Source organism: Scaptodrosophila lebanonensis, unplaced genomic scaffold, assembly GCF_003285725.1.
Source record: "Scaptodrosophila lebanonensis strain 11010-0011.00,11010-0021.00 unplaced genomic scaffold, SlebRS2 tig00000024-arrow-pilon, whole genome shotgun sequence".
Lineage (NCBI taxonomy): Eukaryota > Metazoa > Arthropoda > Insecta > Diptera > Drosophilidae > Scaptodrosophila > Scaptodrosophila lebanonensis.
Genome location: NW_022060538.1, coordinates 19,767,389 through 19,787,247, shown reverse-complemented (window position 1 = coordinate 19,787,247; position 19,859 = coordinate 19,767,389). Strand labels below are relative to the sequence as shown.

General features: G+C 38.9%; 2 protein-coding genes across 2 annotated transcripts; one reads left to right on the top strand and one right to left on the bottom strand.

Moving 5' to 3' along the window:
- Positions 1 to 78: 78 nt before the first annotated feature.
- LOC115620707 lies at positions 79 to 3,736 on the top strand. Its single transcript, XM_030514082.1, has 6 exons — positions 79 to 170; positions 292 to 577; positions 666 to 2,082; positions 2,164 to 2,942; positions 3,259 to 3,455; positions 3,511 to 3,736. The coding sequence occupies exons 2-6, from the start codon at positions 426 to 428 to the stop codon at positions 3,660 to 3,662; spliced, it is 2,697 nt and encodes an 898-aa protein (XP_030369942.1). The 5' UTR covers positions 79 to 170; positions 292 to 425; the 3' UTR covers positions 3,663 to 3,736.
- Positions 3,737 to 4,627: 891 nt separating this feature from the next.
- Positions 4,628 to 8,246, bottom strand: LOC115621093. The gene is made up of 7 exons (XM_030514627.1): positions 8,082 to 8,246; positions 7,888 to 8,024; positions 7,332 to 7,830; positions 5,487 to 6,395; positions 5,253 to 5,431; positions 4,991 to 5,190; positions 4,628 to 4,926 (listed from the first exon to the last, which is right to left on the bottom strand). Exons 1-7 carry the CDS (start codon positions 8,157 to 8,159, stop codon positions 4,775 to 4,777), a joined length of 2,154 nt encoding a protein of 717 aa, XP_030370487.1. The 5' UTR covers positions 8,160 to 8,246; the 3' UTR covers positions 4,628 to 4,774.
- Positions 8,247 to 19,859: the final 11,613 nt, after the last annotated feature.

Sequence of the window (19,859 nt, the reverse complement as noted above, 5' to 3'; positions counted from 1 at the left end):
TGTTGACGGACGCAAGATAGGAACATTTATATTCTGCAATGTCGCTTCTTCGCAGCAGTCTGGCAGCTCTAAGGTTGCCGGTATTGCTGTGAAAGTGAGCTTTGGCGTGCGTCTGTGTTTGAATCTTGAAATTTCTCTAATAATTTTGTGGACGTTGTAATTTAGAACAGGTAATCACATTATTAGCAATACATATGTATTTCGCAAAATTAAATTTCGTTGGAGGTGTTAATTATAAGCTCAAAGGTGATTGATTGATTTGTATTTGATTTTTCTATACCCTTTTCTCAGAAACACCGTTAGGTCGGCCATTTTGAATGAATGAATAAATATTCATTCTTCCATTCGACGTCGAGTACGCTGTGTGGTACAATTTTTGGATTTACAATTGAATTACTTTAAGAATATTGTAAAAAATTGCTACAATGTCACAAACGAAATATACCAGGATGCTAGAATGCGTTTTGTGCGGCAAAGTGGCCGATTTAAAGTGCCAACGTTGCAGTGAAAAATATTGCAGTGTAGTCTGCCAGCGCCGGGACTGGCAGCGTCACAAATACGTGTGCATGCCCATGCCGTAAGTGTACATAATAATATACATATGCATGTATGTATGTATGTATAAGAAAGATCAATTTCTAAACACCTTCGAATTCCCATTTCAGGCCGCTGGTGAAGGCTCATCATGGCTCTTGCGAATCCATCGCAAAATTGAGCCAGTTCCCAGTGCAGAGTGACGCCGGCGTCGCCGCTGCTACTGTGCCCACCAACTCAGAAATGCCTGCGGCTGCTTCTGCAAGCAAGCCACCGGTTACCGAAGAGCTGTCAACGTTGTGGCGCGATAAGATGGTTCCAGATAAAACCGATTTCTTCGAGTGCTGTGTCACATCTATGGACACCTATGATGGTTCCATTTGGGTCGTTGATGTGGCTCAAAGTGTGCGCCTGGAGCGGCTTACCGAAAACATGGCGCGTTGTATTAATCGTAACAAACATTACAGCTTTGATGAGCTCACTGTGGATCAACTTGTTGGCGTTTGCAAGGACAATAAAATTCATCGTGGTCGAGTGTTGTCGCTGTGCACAGAAACGCAGCGGGTAGAGTTGCTCTTAATTGACTCTGGCTTCGTAGCTATGGTGAATGTTGTGGATATTTATCCACCGGTGCCGCGTATGGCCGCTTACAAAGCCTTTGCTTTTCGCGTCCATTTGCCTACCAATACCGGCGTACAAATCAATAAGAAACTAACGCTGCGTCTGTTGGGCGAGAGATCTCCAGATGGTGTTTATCCGGCTCAGCTAAAGCCAACGATGACCATTCCATTAAATTTGCCTGTCCAGATGCTGGCAATTAATCCTGAAGTAACCGTGGTACATGTTTTTGAACACACAGCTAATGAGCCAAAGGTGGCGTTACTTCAAATTGACGTGATGAAAAATTTAAATGCTGATTTAAATGCAAGTCTAAAAGATAAGCCAGATGAGCCCATTCCCGAAGGTCCTTATGTGGCTGCCCGCACTGCTCATGGCTATCGACGAGCCTTTCTGTTGGGCTTCATAGAGAAGCCTAAGCTCACATATCTGGTATATGAAATGGACGAGGGTCGCATCAACATGACTACAGAAGTGCGCCGCATTCCCAGCGAGCTCTGCGGACATCCATTGCGTGTGTTTTCCGTCAACGTGATCGACAAAAATGGAATTGATAAATTGCAGGAGCCTGGCATAAAATTACAGATTAAATTCAAATTTGATAATGAGAAAGATCAGGAGAAGTTACGCATGTGTAGCGCTATACTCTTAACCTCGGATGGAGCTGAGATTGCAGTGCGCGCTAATACTTTCCAAGGGCCCATTAAGGATCTAGGACTGAAGTACTGGCGCAGCCCAATAGAGGACGGGGCAATAGTCTATATAACAAAGGTCATCGGTTATAATCAGATTTGCATTAATTTGTGGCTAATTAAACAATACGAAGGGATTTTCAAGCAGCTTGAAATGAAGTGTAAGCCATGCGGCGAAGTGGCCGTTGGTAGCATTGTGCTGGTCACTTGCCCCAAACTCGGTTATTTCCGTGGCGAGGTAAGCTACTAGAAGAACTTTCCAATTTATTTTTTAAAACAACTATTTTCGTGCTAACTTATGTCTTTTATTATCTTAAAGATCACTGGCGTGAAAAACAATCGCTCAACTGTGCTTAACATTGATACTGGCGTTAATTTCGACGTCGACAATAACCAATTGCGCATCGCCTGCCCATTTATCGCCAACCTGCCGGTGCACCTCACCTATTGCAAATTGAAAACAATATCAGATATGCCAGCAGCTGCAATTTTGGAAAATTGCGAGGCTCTGCGCATTTTAAATGTCCTTTCTCTTCTCGAGGAGAATATGCGCGTCGAATATGATGAAGATCGAGCTTATGTGGATTTGATTTCACATACTGTAGAACCGAATTCCCTGGTAACCCGAATATTGCCGCTTCTCTTCAAGCCCTCTACAGAAGAGGCTCCTAAGCAGGCTCTGCCACCGAGTGTATGCACACCATCGCCTGAAAAGCATAAAGATAGGCTACAGAAACCACTGGAAGTGCCGGAGCCTGATAGTGTGTCCTCATTGCCACCTCTGCCACCGTCGCCGCCAAGGTCACCGTATCCGCTAGCATCGCCGGAAGTAAGAAACATGAGTCTCATGCGTCTCGACGACCTTTCCGAAAACAACATTGAGCGCTACTTCTTCGATGATTTGCCGAAAAATCTTGTACCATTGGGTAACCAATCCAATGTACTTGTTCTGAACGTAGCAGGACTATCCGAAACTGGCAATATAATGGCCTGCTCTTTTGCTAACGAAATGGTGGCGGAAAATTTCCAGGTCGTGCTCGATCTTGTTCGCAGCCATGGCAGTTGTTCCCATAAGGGATTACCAGGCTATGTGCCCGGGTAAGTGTTATTGCAATGAATATTCAATTATATCTATATGTTAATTATTAGAAGAGATTGAAGAGGCTTTTCTATTAGGGTCATATTTTACTTCCGCGTAAGCTTGATAAATCAAAGTTTTCGGATTTCACATTCTTCAGTCTTCTTTTACTGCATAATTTAAAAGGCTTCCCCGAAAATGATCAAGATATGTTAAACCATTTAACAAGTCTGACTACAACTAAACTTTAGAACGTCATACAAAAACGGAATAGAAATAGAATCCCTCTCCTATGCATAACCATATTAATAAATTAAAAACGTTATCGGTTCAAAGTGTGGGTGAAATGTGCATTGCTGTGTATAGTGGAGACGGATCCTGGTACCGCGGCGTCTGTCGAGAGGTTTACAAGAATACCGCTCGTATCTACTATTGCGACTACGGCAACATCGAGGAAGTACCCTTCGACGGCCTAAAGCCTATTTCAAGCGATATGCTGCATGCTGTTCATGCCACAAAATGTTTTATTAAGGGTAAGCGTTGCGTTTCGTTTCATTACGTTTCTTTACTAATATTTTTCATTTTCAGGTTTTGACAAGGGAAAGAACTTCAAACTAGTTGAGCAGTATTTGGAGGCCAATGACAAAATGGCGTGTTTTGTGGAGGAGGGCTCTGAACCCAATTCTCGCATCATCACCTGGCCAATGTTACATAAGATTTTGTCCGCAGAAGTCCAATAAAGGACCGCTCTACTTATTAACTCTGACTTATGTACGAAAAATATGTATTCGTATGAGAAATTTAATTTATGAAACTGACACTTTTCATTTGACCACATGGATGAATAATGAATATCCTTAATTTTATTTTTATTTCACGATATTGAATACATTTCTAATTTTGTGTTGAATGCTCCTCAGAAAATAAAAAGTAAAATTTAACTATCGAATTATATATTTTATTCGCAATTGCTAGGACTTAAGAAAAACTAAACTAATCTATAGATAATTTTGAGGTTTACAAATGAATTGAGGACGACTTTTTTTTTTTGGAAGTCGTTCAACAATCAGATACGCATGATAAACATATTAAGCGTTAGCTGTAAACGGTAAAGGCATGCCTGTACGTTTCGGGTATATAGTGATGTAATCTTTTGTTTTCAAAAAGTTGAAAAATTATTTACATAATTTTTTTTTAATTTTAAATTATATTATTACACTGTCAAGAATCTGGTAATACTTTTTTGTAAACTTATCGTCATTAAAAGACACTGAACTTTTTATGCCACTGAAATGCTCGATTTATGTATAGTATAAACTCCCCAAAACTTTTTCAGTTTTAAACAAATTCGTTGAATTTGTTTTTCCATATTGAAAATTGTCAAATTGTTCGCGTCGTCAACAAATTTCTAAACACCCACTAATTAACATAATTAAGGTAAACAGATTCTGTTACGCGCGCGTTTTAAATGGACCAGTTGGGATTATTCTAGACCTCTCCATGAATTGTGCCGTCGAATATCATTCCAATGGGAACACACAATCTCAAATTTTCGTTCTACCGCTCTAAATGCAAATGCTAGAAAAGTCTAAATCTTTAACTAAATCAAATACGATTTATACAAGTATGGATACGATTTTTTGATGGGTTTCAAAACAAAATAGGTGAGCTTTTTAACTGCGTAGTGTTTAACAAATTTTTAATATGTAACATTTTGGTTTATATCAAGAGTATTATAATTAATGTTGCAGAATGCTTCTTATGGTACATATATTTAAGTTCTGATATTCAGCAAAGTTTGGTAAATGCGATTGTCCGTTCAAAAATGTAAACAAATGCTAGAGGTAGTTCTCTATAGTTCATTGAGCTTATCAATCAACTGATTGCATTGGAGAAGGGCCATGTCGTGTAAGTAGCTTACACCATCAATGTTGAACATTTTGTTTATTTGCAGGTTTTCCTTTAAATAGGCAGCCTGAGCATCATTCAGCTTGTGGGGGAATCCTAAGATTGTAGATTGATTAGATATGCTTTCTGTTGCAAAAAGCTTAGCTATTATGGAACTAACCTTCAATAAGACAAATATTTGTGCTACAAGGCACAGTCAAGTCAGTGGGATAACGACGTATATCTTCAACAGTCACTGTTTCTACATTGGTGAAATCGATGTAATACACCGTGTATTTTTTTGGTATCGTGTTTTTTATTTCCGTTACCCTGGCCCGAAACCATTCACCATTATATTTTGCTATGACATACTCGTTGAGGCTGTTGGTATGGATACTTGTATGAAATTTTGTTTTAGACCTTGGAAATAAATGTTTACTTACATCGGTTCATAGGCTTCTGAATCATTAAGTTTTTTCAAATATATATAAATGTTGGCATGATTGCGAGCGTGTTTTAAATCAAAGGCACCAACAATGCCTCGCAAAATACTCGAATTGTCTACGATGTAGGCTTTCAGTCCGTCCTTTGTATTGGTATCTAGACGGCATATTTCGAAGGGCTGTAAAGAGAAGCTGAGCTGCCTTCGTTAAATACATAATTTAAACAATACATACGGGAGTAAGAACGGGAGTTTTCTCCGGTGTAGAGGCACCCGTGATATCAGACTTAATGGCCGGGAGACATTTTTCATCACTGGTTGGCTTTTCTATATCTTCGACCATCTGGGCGTTGCTGCTTTCACTAAACTTTTCTGGAGATATTTGGCGCTCTTTAGTTTCTGTGGCTGTCTTTGGTTCAGCTTCCGGAATGGAAGTTGAAATTTGATCATTTCTCTTTTCGAGTAGTTCGAGAATGCTGGCTGCAGACTTCTTTATTTCTATAGGTTCTTCTATGGCTACAGTAGTTGAGTTTATGGCACCATTTATAGCTTGTGGATTAGGCAATGCCTTCGTTTCTACGATGTTGAGCTCCTCTTTTTTAATTTCCTTGGCCAGAATTCGTTGATTTAGTGATACATCAAGTGCCCTCGCAAAGTTTTTGTACATCTGCGCTTCGTGTAATAAATTATTGCGTTTGTTCTTTAGATCATTGTCTGGCCTAGTCTGTCCATAGAGCTCTCTATTGGCGCAAAAATCACGAATGTGTTGATTTAACGATATATTCGATCCGATGAGAAATAGTTCCACATCATATTCCATGCCATATACGATATTAAACGATTTACGTTCGAACAACGCTAAAAAGTTGAGGATATCATCAGATGTGGCATAGTTGGGCACATCCTTTAATTGTATCTGCAGACAATAGCAGGGCAGCTCTAAAATCTCATGCGGGATTTGGCGTAAGTCGTCAATTTTGCGTAGCTTGGTCATGCCATGATCAATGAAGAGCACGCGCGCAATATGTTTGTTCGTAATAGCCAGCACCTTAACACGATGATATATTTCGTTCGCTGCGATCAGAGCATAACTATTTATCTTTACACTACGCAATTTTGGCATTTTCTGGCCGCACACATCGATCTGTAATATGAGGTTTAAATGTTAGCAAGATAAAACAAGAAAGGAATGCTAAAGTCGAGCAGGCTCAACTCTTAAATACCCTATACCACCCCACAAAAAAGAAATTAAATTAATTAATTAAATTAATTAACTTAATTAATTTAATTAACTAAATTAAATATAAAATATTCTATGCATGCATACATATACATTTACATCAGAATCGTGCCTTATGCGTGCTTGTGTACTTGTACATATGTATGTATGTGTGCATTGGGCCTGGTTATATGGCTATAACTTTCTTTCCGATCATTCTATCATAATGAATCTTGGTATACGGATATATAATAAAACTGGATGTGTCTACCAAATTTTAGTTCAAAATTCCAAGAATTACGGGAGTTATAGAAAATCGTTAATAGGGGGGGGGGGGGGGAGTGGGGGGGGTGGATCAGAAAAAAATGAACAAACTCGTCCTTTCTCGGTCTCAGGAGAATCTGTATACCAAGTTTGGTTATTCTAGCTCTTATACTTTCTGAGATCCTTGCGTTCATACAGACAGACAGACGGACATGGCTATATCGACTCGGCTTGTCATGCTGATCAAGAATATATATACTTTGTGGGGTCTACCAAGCCTCCTTCTGTGTGTTCCATGTGCACTCGCACAAAACTAATATACCCTTGTACCCTTTGCTGTTCTATAGACTTCTGTTTCCTATTCAAAACTTGGATATAGTAAACCGGTTTTGAATACCCATCATATCTGTAGTATATAACGACAGACTTCCTAACATGCATGTTAATATCAGGCATCAGCTTCATTTGAGATTGTATTTATGTCGATTCGGCTTCTCGTGCTGCAGACGTCATTCATGCATACACACACACATATGTATGTAACTGTTTAGGTTACACATGTATAAACAATAAATATACATATGCATGCATACAAACCTTCTCACAAATTTCAAAATATGCTTTATCAGCAGTTTCATTGGCAGCGCGCACACTACAGCGGTTTGCTGAACGGAACCCGGTTACAGTTATAGTACTGTTGCTTGGCGGCATCTTTATCATTGGCGGTACGCATTTCTTATTATTTCCCATCTTATTATTTCCACTTGATTCAATGGATTCGCAGCTGCTTGCGTTTATATTGTTGCCAATGTTCATGCCGTTTTCAGAAGTCGGGCTCCTATTGCTCGAGTGATCCAGCACAGGTGCTGTCGGGGTCACAACTTCATTTACTGGGCGATTGTAGTTCTTTTTGCTATTATCGGGGCTTTTTGCCGGAGAAGCGACATTCGGTTGAGTCTGTATTTTTGGTACTTCCTTGTTTGTTATTTCACAAGCTAGTATTTTATTGTCCTCTAGTTTTTTAAGTGCCGGCGCTGGGGGCAGTGGCAATTCAATTCCTGCTAAGGCAGAGCAAGCCTTGGGATGCACCAGAGATCTGCAAATGCACAGTTAAGCGGAATTACAAAAGTTCACAAGGCGGCGCATTACTTACGGCATTGAAAAACAAATATAACGATGACGCTGCCAGTCAAATGTCTGACATTTCTTCGAGCAGTAGAAATCGCCGCAACGATGACAAACTAATTTTGCTTCGCTCTCACAAAATATGCAAACGCCGACAGATTGAGGCTAAAAAGTGGGGGTTTTGAAGAATAAGAAATGACGAAATAACAACAATTTGCTTACCATTATCTTCGTTTTTATATTTTGTTTCGAATCACTTTCATTCAGTGGTAATACTTCTGCGGCTTTATTCGCTGCCATTGTATCTACTACGGGGTTTAAATCTAGCGTCTAAAACTAAGCTTTGGCGAAAACAAACGTCCGCGCACTGCGCAAAAAACGAATAGGAAATAATAGAGTATGACTATCTCTTATCGTATGAATGTTATCGATTATCAATTACTTTCAGTGCTTGATACTCATTGCTACAACACGCACAGTTTCGCAGCAGGCAGCCCTAACTATTAAGCGTTATATTCGTTTCGTTTTGAATTTGATTTAGGTATCATCAGCTCCGAAAATATAATTTTAACGATGCAAAACAATTGTTATAAGATTACACACATATACATGGGAAATAAAAATTGATTTAAATTTATTATTGTTCATTTTTCGGCATAAATTAATTTCCTTAGTTCGTCTTTTGCTGCTTTCTTCAATAGCTGTGCTATATATCTACTCTTTTTTTTTGCTGGTGCTGGCCTCGTCGACGCAGTTAATCATTTCATCGATAATTGGCTGCCTTAGCATTGCAATTGGGGATGTCTTTATTCGGCTTATATATGTATGTACGAGTATGTACAAGTATTGCTGTTGGTATGTAGTTATCCAGCGCTGTAATGGGGCGAGCCAATTTTTATAGCGTGCACAACACTCGGACAGTTTAATTGAGTATCGACATTTATTAATTTGCGATCATACCATGCCCAGGAACTAGCCAAGGAGGCATTCTTTTAGTCCAAGCAGGCTGGTCATTATGGTCTGCCAGTGCTATACAAGTGCTTTTTTCGATCGATTTTTATTTGCGTTTATATGCCGTTCCTTCCCAAAATCGTTTTCGAGTAGCTCCATGACTTTTCAACACATTAGCCAAAATATTGAGATCTGCATCTGCACGGTTTCCAAAGAGGCACGGTGGCAGGTACAGGTAAGGTACACACAGTAATTAGGCCGCTTCATTAGACACACATGTCCATCAAGTGCAGCAGCATTGGGGGAAACACTTGCCAGAGGGTACTGCCACAGCCACACCACATCCTTGCATATCGGGCTGCTGAAACGAAGCTTCGTGTTGGCTCTTTTATGCAATTAAGCCAGGCGCTCACTATTTGAATTACAGCAGCAGCAAAGCCGTTGCACAATGGTGTAAATGGCAGCAATACTGATCAAAAATTAAACATTCCTAATTGATTTGAAAAAAAAGTCCTGTGGTTCTAAATGGGATTATATACTAGGTCCCTTCACTACGTCTTTGTTAAATGGTTTATAAGAGTGCATTACCCCATGTTCGATAGCTTTTGAACAATCTTGTTGGCTATCCATACCACAGTATGTTTGGAGTTGGAATTGAAGTCGAAGCCGAAGTCGTTGGCCAGCCCCATACGCGCCTCGGTGTATCACGAATTGGCAATTGAGAAGGCGCGCAATTTGTTGCTGCCGCCTGCCTGGTCGAGATCCTCTTCTACTCTGCGTGTGGAAGAACTTCGGGAACAGGGAAAACAACAGCAACAACAACATTTGTGTCTGTGCCGCGACGTTCGCTCGTCAGCTTTTGAGCCAATAATTATGGTTATTAATCGGCTCGAGAATTGGCTGCTAATTTGCAGTTTAGTTACAAATCTGGCCGCCAGCGTGCAATTACCCGCTTAAATTATAGCTTCAAAATAAACAAAACGCCGAAACGGCGCGCATATCTCGACCATCCTGAAGATGCTGATGTGGTGATCTGGTGTTGTGGGACGTGTGACGTGTATTTTGAGAATTAGTGGCAGCTGCATAGGATAGTCAAATAATCTAGTTAAAATAAGTGTGTGGTGGAGAAATAAAACTGAAATAGTGGCTGGCTTACATACAGGATTTCGTGATTGCAATACCATAAAATTATTTTGAATTGGGTTGAACAATTATTACTTTTAAGATTTGGAACCTACTTACTCGTACTTATTGAGTGTACACTAATAATATTGACTACTACGACTATGCCAAGACTACAGTTGGGACAAGTCTTTGGTACTTACATATCTTGGAAATTAATATTTAGTAACCAATCTAAGAATAATAGCAGGAGTATGTCCCCCATTCTTAGGTGGACGTTCCTAAAATAGGTGTTAAAGATTTTCCATAATTTGAAATATACTTGGACGACAGAAGGAAACAAGTTCGTCCCCATAAGTACATATGATTCATAATCTTTATGACGAGAAAAAGCGATCCAGACATGACTCTAAACTTTAGATTTAGACTCTGCAATTCAACGCAGGCTGCTGATGACTGGGAACATTATGTTCTGGGGCGCTCTTCATGGTGCGATAATGGTCCAATACATCAGAAAAAGTGTTTTATTCAAAAAAATTGGTACGAAATTCCAGTAGAGAGTTGCAGAAACCATTTCTCAAGTTTGCTGAATAGCCACTACTAAAGGGAACTACAGATTCTAACATTAAGATCTGATCAAATGAGGGATATAACCACTACTGAAGGGAACTACAGATTCTAATATTAAGATCAGATCAAATTAGAATAAAACTACATTTGTTAGCATTCATCTCTTATTATCAGTCTTGGAAATATGAAGTCTTAAGAATGTATTCGAGAAATTTTCCATATAAAGTCGACCTTACGTTCATTATTATGACGCACTATTTCGCCTTTAAATGGAATAGAGTTTTGTTGTTGTAGTTTTTTCATTGATCATATGCATAAATTATTTTTTAAATGCATTGTGCAATTTTTAATCAAACATTTTTTTTGGGCCCCCCTTTGTAAAGGCTGCGTACGCCCTTGGTTGTTTGCTTTTAATTGCATCCCTGGTTTTGGATGCGTATGTCCTTATCGATTATATCGGCGACGGAGACCTCATCAGTTAATGATGCCCCAAACGGTGGTGTGGCAATCACTGCCTAGAACCGAACCTAATTGGAAGTCATCGGTAAATCAGTCGGCTGGGAACGTACGCGGGGCGTTACCCAATCATGACTTGATGGCACAACCCCCTAGACTTGAGCGACTGCCCGACTTGAGTGACTGTCAAGGTGCGCGAGCAACACAACTGGCTCGGCGCCCCTATCTCGGATGCACGCTGTGCACGATCGGCAAGGCAACAACAATAACAACAACTACAACAATGTACAACATAATTTCCAGGCAAGTCGGGCAACCTGGCAACCTGGCAAGGCAGCTGAGTGCAACAATTTCAGAGGCGCTCGCATTACGTGGCCGTGCAACACTTTTAGGCCACAAAATCAAATCGTGTGCTGTTTATTTAAATAACCATAATTTACCACTACCAACGCAAGCGCAGGCGCTATTTATTAACCCACAACACACTCACACACACGACGCTAAGTGGGCTCGATTTTATGGCCGGGACTCGCTCTCGAACTCGAACTCAGACTCGGACTTGGACTTGGTTGGGGAGGGGCTGGGGCTGATTTGCTTCCAAGCTGCCAAGTGGATTAGATTGGATTGGATTGGATGAGATGTGCATGATTTTCTACGCTTGTGAACATAAAAATTCAATTTAATTTGTTCAGAGCTGCGCTGAGGCCCTTAGCAGGAACCAACGTTTTGTCTGCCGTAATGAAAATTTAGCCCAGTATCGCTTCAATGTTGTTATTGACCTGCACATTGTTGTTATTATTGGATGTGTGGGTTCATTTTGTTGTGGGTGTGTGGCTGCTGATGGGACAGCTTGTATGGGGGCCTTAGTTGCTGCTACATATAACCAAGATAAGATAAGATAAGATGGTATAAAATAAAATATGCTGCTGAGGTTTAATTTGAATTTGAAACGTTCTTTGACACATTTTCTATCCATAATTTCTCAATTTCCATTGAACTGGGGACTAAGGTTGTAGGTTGTTAGTTATTTTAACTAGCAGTAGAATTTAAAGTGAAAACTTTTTTTTTATTATTTATTTATTTAGTAAATCAGGTGTTGTGTTTTAGGTTCTGTGTGCATAGAATCAGAGTTGCTGAGTTCACAAATGTTTTAGAGATTGAAAAAGCGACCCCGGCTTACAACTTAATAATGCCTTGCACCTACTATTTTTATTTACAAATTTTTTGGTTTAATTACAGCCTGGGATCGTTATTAAGATCAGTATTGTCAACATTATAGATAGTCGGTTTGGGGTGCTGTGGTTCCATTTAAGTTTTGCTGTTCGAACCGATCTCTGATTGATAGGCTTCGCTTCTGAGGGTTTTTAAGAGGGGCAGGTGAATTTTCTAATTGGTATAAATAGTATGCACATGTGAGTAAGCGGTGTGGCGGCAATGGGCAAGTTTTTAGTAATATACATATATACCGTTCTATAAATGAATTGTGGAGCTCAAACCATACCCCAGCTATTTATTACGACTGTATAAAATTCAAAAGGCGAATAACATGACTATTAACTTTTTTTTTTTAAAGATTCGTCATGAATTTAAGAAAACACCTAATTCTGTTTTCACACGGTAGATTGGTTTCTAAAAAAGTGTGAAAAAACCGTGTAAAAAAGACATTGGTCATATGAAAAATCGAGCTAAATGGAATAAAGTTTTTTAATTTTCAAACCGTGCAAATAAAAACCGTGTAAAAACAGAATTAGGTTTATTCTATAATAAGTACAAATATAAGTATTTCTTAGCTACGACCATATTTAATTTGCTTTTTAATTTCGCTCTAAACTATCTATAAAGACTCTATGAAATACTTTCTTAATGAAATTCGAACCAAATTCCTTTAAAAAGTATTTAAATGCCATTCTACTTGTATGTACTTTTAAAGAGTATTGTTCCGATGTCTTTTAGAACTAAGTTAGTTCGCAGCGCCTTACAATATTTGAGATCCTTTAAAGCCTAAAATTTTTTGGACAGTTTGAGACTTGGCGGGTGCATTTGCATATTGCTGTCCTATTTAATTACTTTAAATTAATTTCGTATTATAATTTACTTCTCTCCGATTATTTGTATACAGTATACACTTTATATAAAGCGCAATCTTTGCCTTTCGGTTCGATTTATGATCGATAGCTGCTGGCACGATCCCAGACACCAAGGAAGATTACATCGTTTGATTAGCAGAGCGCGAGAAACCGCTCAAGTACGTCAAGTTAAGAAAAATGAGCTTGTTAACGCTCAATGATGAGTCTAGTTAGTGTCTGCTGCCATGATCTAAACCATATAACCTGCAGCGCTAGCTGGAGCCACATCCATGGCAGCCTATAAAGAGCAGGAGGAGGAGGTTGGAGGAGGAGAAGGACAAGGCAGCTGGCCAAAGAGGCATCATTAGAGTTTTGTGTAAAATTACAACACGATAACACGTAATCATTAGCGTTCGTCCGAGTTGTGGAGGTTCGCTGGAGAGTTGCGGAGATATTTGGTTGCGCCATCAATTTTGGACAGCAACAGCAATGGAAACAGCAAAGTAACTTCAATTTGCAGTTTCATTATCAAACGGGCAAAGAACATAATTTGACTAAAGCCAAACATTTTGCAATGGCGAGACCAATTTGCAGTTGTTGTGGCTGTTCTTGTTGCTGGTAGTCTATCGATCACGTTTCGCATATACGAGTACTTGCAGTATGCCAAGAGTCCAAAACGCAAAACCCAAAGCCCAAAACCTCAAAAGCCCAAACCCAAACCGAAAACAAACCAAGCTAAGCCAAGCCATCCAAACTGAAAGGCATAAAGTGCTCACGACCATGACGGCGACGACAAAAAGACGACGAAGTCGACGATGAAGGTCTGATTATTGGCCCGGGCAGTGCAGTTGCAAAGTTTGCACAAGACGCCATTTTTGTGGCCATTACAAACAGCAGACAGTCAGTCAGTCAGTCAGTTAGTCAGTCAGTTAGTCAGCCAGTTAGTCAAGCAGTCACTTGGTCAATCCCTCCATCTGCCCTCGGCTCGCTGACAATTTAGAACTTTTTTGCAATTAATCGCAACAGTTTTGTGTGTGGAATGGAATGGAATGTGACCGGCTTGTCTAACTCCCTGTCTCTAGGCCTGTCAGCCCGCTGCTGCTGCCGTTCTTTCCACTTTTGGCCGTTAATTTAAAAATTGTGCTCACGTTCTGGCAATTTGCTTGACCACCCACATGCAAATGCGCAACGCAGCGCCAACTACACGCGATTCGTAGAAAATTAACCGCCTGCTTCCCCAACTCCAGAGCACCACACACTCGTAAGCTGTAGAGGCTCTAGCCAGTCGCTGGCTGGCAATTTGCAATTCGAACGGGTTCTCTTCAGCATTGACTTTGCATTTTGTCTAATTTGACACTTCGGGCACTGGCGTACAATTTGCATTTGTGGGCAGTCGCAGTTGAAGTTCCAATTGCAATTCCTCTTCGAGTCGCAATTGCGATTGAATGGTGGGCACAATGTTCTTTGTTTTGTTTGCAGAATGAATTGCAATTGCGAATGTCCAGTAATCATATGGTTCTTAATAAGGCATGCTCTTGAGGCTGATTGAATATGCGAGCTGCGAGATACAATTAGAAGGGGTAATACGTCCTTAATAAGCTTCCGTTAAATAAAGCTTTTGGGCTAAAAAATTAAAATTTTGATTAAATAATGCACGAGGCATTTAAAAAATAACTTATGCATACGATCAATGAAACAAGAAAGGAATGCTAAAGTCGAGCAGGCTCAACTCTTAAATACCCTGTACCACCCCACAAAAAAATAATTAAATTAATTAACTAAATATTAACTAATTAAATATAAAATATTCCATGCATGCATACATACATTTACATTTACATCAGAATCGTGCGTTATGCGTATTTGTGTACTTGTACATATGTATGCATGTGTGCATTGAACCTGGTTATATGGCTATAACTTTCTTTCCGATCATTCTATCATAATGAAACTTGGTATACGGATATATAATTACTAACCTAATGTGACTACCAAATTTTAGTTCAAAATTCCAAGAATTACGGGAGTTATAGAAAATCGGTAACAGGGGGGGAGTGGGGGGGGGGGTGGATCAGAAAAAATGAACAAACTCGTCCTTTCTCGGTCTCAGGAGAATCTGTTTACCAAGTTTGGTTATTCTAGCTCTTATACTTTCTGAGATCCTTGCGTTCATACAGACAGACAGATGGACAGACAGACGGACAGACAGACGGACAGACAGACGGACATGGCTATATCGACTCGGCTTGTCATGCTGATCAAGAATATATATACTTTGTGGGGTCTACCAAGCCTCCTTCTGTGTGTTCCATGTGCACTCGCACAAAACTAATATACCCTTGTACCCTTTGGGTACAGGGTATAAAAACTTAAACAAATCCAACTCAGATCCATTTTAAGGCGAAATAGTGCGTCATAAAAATGAACGTGTGATGGACTTAATATGGCAAAAAATTTTGTAGAATGGGGTCATGCCCACCTACCCCCCTGCCCATGCCCTTGTTAAATGTATACACTTCAATTTTACATTTAATATTATTAAAATACTACTTTTTTTTCTATAGAACCCATTTTCAGCAGAAAATAATTCTAAAATTCTTTTGTTATTATGAATTAATTTTCTTGATGTTTTTTTATGCCTTTTAGTATGGAAATAGTTTGAATCAATTGATTAATATGAAAAGTGAGAAGCATCTGATTGAATAGCACTTACTTGACACATACCTGAGGACCACATCTGTGTGTCAAGCGGTTACACTTTTATTTATACCACACAACCGCTGAAAATTCACTTGAGAATTCTAGTCAATTGAAATTTAATCTATTTCCAGTATATTTAAATCGACTACAAAAAACTTCAAATTAAAGTTGAGAAAAATATTATAATTCCATAGTAAATTATAATATTTGTATTTATTTATAGTATTATACTATTTATTTTTTAAGTGTGTGCATATTAATATTTAATATGGTTCAACATTAAATTTAACCACACTTTAATAACGAAGTTTTACACTTTGTTTCGAATATTTTTCATATTAAAATCACTAATTAAATATGTCTTATGTAAAATTTACGATGTTTATTTTTGGTTTGAAATAGTAGAACATTAAATTTAATATGAAACATGATAGAACGCTACAGTCGAGCAAGCCCGACAGTAATATAGCCTGTACTCTCCACAAAAAAGAAAAATTAAAAAAAAATATTAAAAAAAATTATTTAAAAAATTGAATTAATTAATTAAATTAATTAAGAAATTTTTTTTAATACCTACATAGAAGACATGTTTATGTATAGCCAATGGTTATCTATTCTTTAGTAATATGCATTAGTTTGAGGAAGAATGGATAACATTTTAAATGATTCCAACTCAAGACTAATAACAATTTGTTCGATTGGAAAAACAAAATGTATTTGGCTTTTGAAAGTTTTCCCTCAATATATTATTTATATATTTTGGTTGAGGCCTTCTCTTCCAATATCTATATTGGCAGATATATTCTTATTATCATAACGACAAGAAACAACAACAAATGCAACATTCAAGCAGTTAACAAAGTGTAAGCATTTAAGAAATGTGCTAAGAAACAAATTTGCTGACAAATTAACAGAAGAACCAATGAGCGAATCAACTCTGCCAAAGCGAAACCGAAACAAGAAACTCAAACCCATATCCAAACTCAAAGTCGACACTCCTGAGGCCGTTGGCTGTCGCCCGAGCTAAGCTTCCTTGTATGGCTGTCAGAGCTAGTCCCCAGCTTATGGACATGCACAGGCGGCACGTAGCTTGGGCAAGTTCCGAGTTCGACTCGGCGTACCAGAGTCAATATATTCCAAAAGGAATTCCGCAAATAATTGCAGCCAAATGCTTGAGAGTGGCCGAAACTTATGGCCGCGAACAATTGTGTGGTCAGGCCGGTAAAGTCAACATGCAGGCACGGCCTCGTCTACAGACGGCCAGCCGTTCGATTCTCGCAGTCGCATACATCACGTGCAGCCGTTGTGGCTGCGGCTGCGGCTACGGCTCAGGTTGTGGCAGTGGCAGTGGCAGCGGCAGCGGCAACAGAAACAAAACATTTCGAATGCAAATAAAAAATCGCGCCAATAAACTAGACTCCTCGACGGCACTGGCAGTGGCAGCGGCGGCAGCCCAGAACGCAGACAGATCGGCAGACGCAATCCGATGAGACAATGCAGTCCAGCGCGCAAATCCACGACGTCATGATGTCTCGTTGGGATTTGGATTTCAGCGCGCCCCTCACAGAATTGCATACAAATCGCTTGTTTGGTAAATTTAACATAAGCGTCAGTAGCGCCTCTGGTTTGTGTGTGTGTTTGTGGCAAGTTTCGAATAATTTAAAGGCCAAAAGCAACACCTGCACTTGAAGAAAAACCTTCAATGTTCGTCAACTCAATTAAAGCGGTTCAATCCAGCAGCAGTTCATGGATTATTACGAAACTTCAGTAATAATTGTGACAACAATTTCTATGGGTCTGCCCTGCAATTCTGGGATATACTGGGTATACGTATATACAGCAATTAGGTTGTTTATATAAAGTTCTGATACAAGTGAATTGTTTTTTACTCAATGTACCTGTTTGCAGTTAGAAATGCTTGGGTATCATCTTAAAATAAATTTGTTGTCTCATCTTAGCAGCTACATATGTGCGATTATTTTGAAGTTTCTTTTAAAACAAACGTGATATTATTTCTGCTTTGCGCGAATATTTGTCAATTTATCTTTTTAAAACACTGCCGTGTTTTATTTTTTCTAAAACAAAGTCTTCAGTTGCTTTCGATTCATTGTTATTTTTTCTACCAAATTGTGAAAAGCGGTTCTACCACGAACTTAACTAAAAAATTAAAATTTTCGTAAATAGGCTAATATCGCATTAAAATATAGTCTTCAAAGATAAAGTTGACAATTTTTGTTGCCTCAGCACTTTTCAACTTGCTAAAACAATTTTTAAGAATTTTATTACCAAGATATTTTGAGGTTTTTCCCAAAAAGAAACGGCAATTTAGAACACAGTGCAATCCTTTTATCATTTAATATATGTAACATTAAATTTCTCTGAGTGTAGTGAAGAACTTGGCAAGGGACCGCATTTTGGAAGCTTATCTCTTGTTAAGAGAACGCGCGCGCAGTTCGTTGGTCGGCCGCTCCTGTCCTGTCGTGTAGCCATCATGTAAAACGCATTGGTCCGGGATCTGAGGCCGTGGATTGCTGACTTGTTGTCTGACTGGACCTGGACCTGGTCCAGGCACTGCATGTGCGACCCATCCACGACTGCCGCGCCTGTTGATCAGTGTCGTCTCTGTCGATGTTGCCGTCTTCGTCGTCGGTGTCGCCGTCCATTTGAGTCAGGCGTTTGGTCGCTGCAATTTGTTTGAGTTACGGCGCTTGTAAGCACACTTTAAGGATCCATTGTATTCCAATCAATAAGCCGGCATGACAATGAGACACAAACTACAAGCCCATTGAATGTCGCAAATGTGTGTTCAAGTGGAGCGCCGCTTGTTTGCAGCATTCATTTGTGCTTCAGGCGAGCTCGCGCAGGGTGACCTTATAAAGGTATTTGGGGAGAAGCTGGTTTCCGTTTATTATACTTTTTTTAAAAAAGAATTTATGGCTAAAACTACGAAAAACAGATTTGATTATTCGTATTTTTTAAATGATTTTATTATGCTCTAGTAAAAGATAATGGCAGCTAATGGAAGTTGATGAAAAATCCGTGACCATGACCTGTCCATTGCTCATTAGTAAACCTGTTCGGGGTACTTATGACAAGCTGTTTCAAATTGTGGTATGACCTAAGACTGGTCGTCTATTCGACCCTCTAGGGTCTAGAGATGGCTAAGTCTGCCTCCAATTAGTTTCTTTCCCAATAATAACTATGGCAAGCCTAACCCAACTCTCTAAAGGCAGCTTCTTCACTTCGATTCACACAACAAGGCCGTGTAGTGGCGATGGAAGGGTTGTCAGAATGTTGTTCCTCATATAACGAAATTTCTGATAAATAATGTACTATATGTTGTCTATAACTAATTCATTCGACACAAATTCGATGTCAGAAATTTTGAGCATCAAGAGGTATTTTGTATTAGTATTTATGCGACAATTATAAGTTTTTTAGAGTGTGAAGATTAGCCTGATAATGCTTCCAAGGTCTTAAAATTTCATTTAAATATACTATATAAGATCGAATTAAGTAGTTTACATTCAAAGAGAAGACTGCTTAGGCATCGAAATTCTGAAACAAATAAAATAGGTAGATTGTAGAAAGATGGGCAAGCAATTGACTTTCAATTAAAATTAAAATGTCTGATAATGCTTCCAAAGTCTTAAATTTTCATTTAAATATATACATAAGATCGAATTAAGCAGTTTACATTCAAAGAGAAGAGTGCTTAGGCATAGAAATTCTGAAACAAATAAAATAGTTAGACTATAGAAAATAGCAACGATTGGATAGCAAATCCAGGCCAGCAATTGACTTCCAATAGCATAGAAATTCTGAAGCAAATAAAATAGGTAGATTGTAGAAAGATGGGCGAGCAATTGACTTTCAATTAAAATTAAAATGTCTGATAAAGCTTTTAAAGTCTTATAATTTCATTTAAATATATACAAGTAAGATCGAATTAAGTAGTTTACATTTAAAGAGAAGACAGCTTAGGCATAGAAATTTTGAAACAAATAAAATAGTTAGATTGTAGAAAATTGCAACGATTGGATAGCTAACCCAATTGACTTCCAATTAAAATGTCCGTTAAGTACACAGAGGAGCTCGTTGCAGTTTCTAACAAAAGCAATTGCCTCGCCTTTTG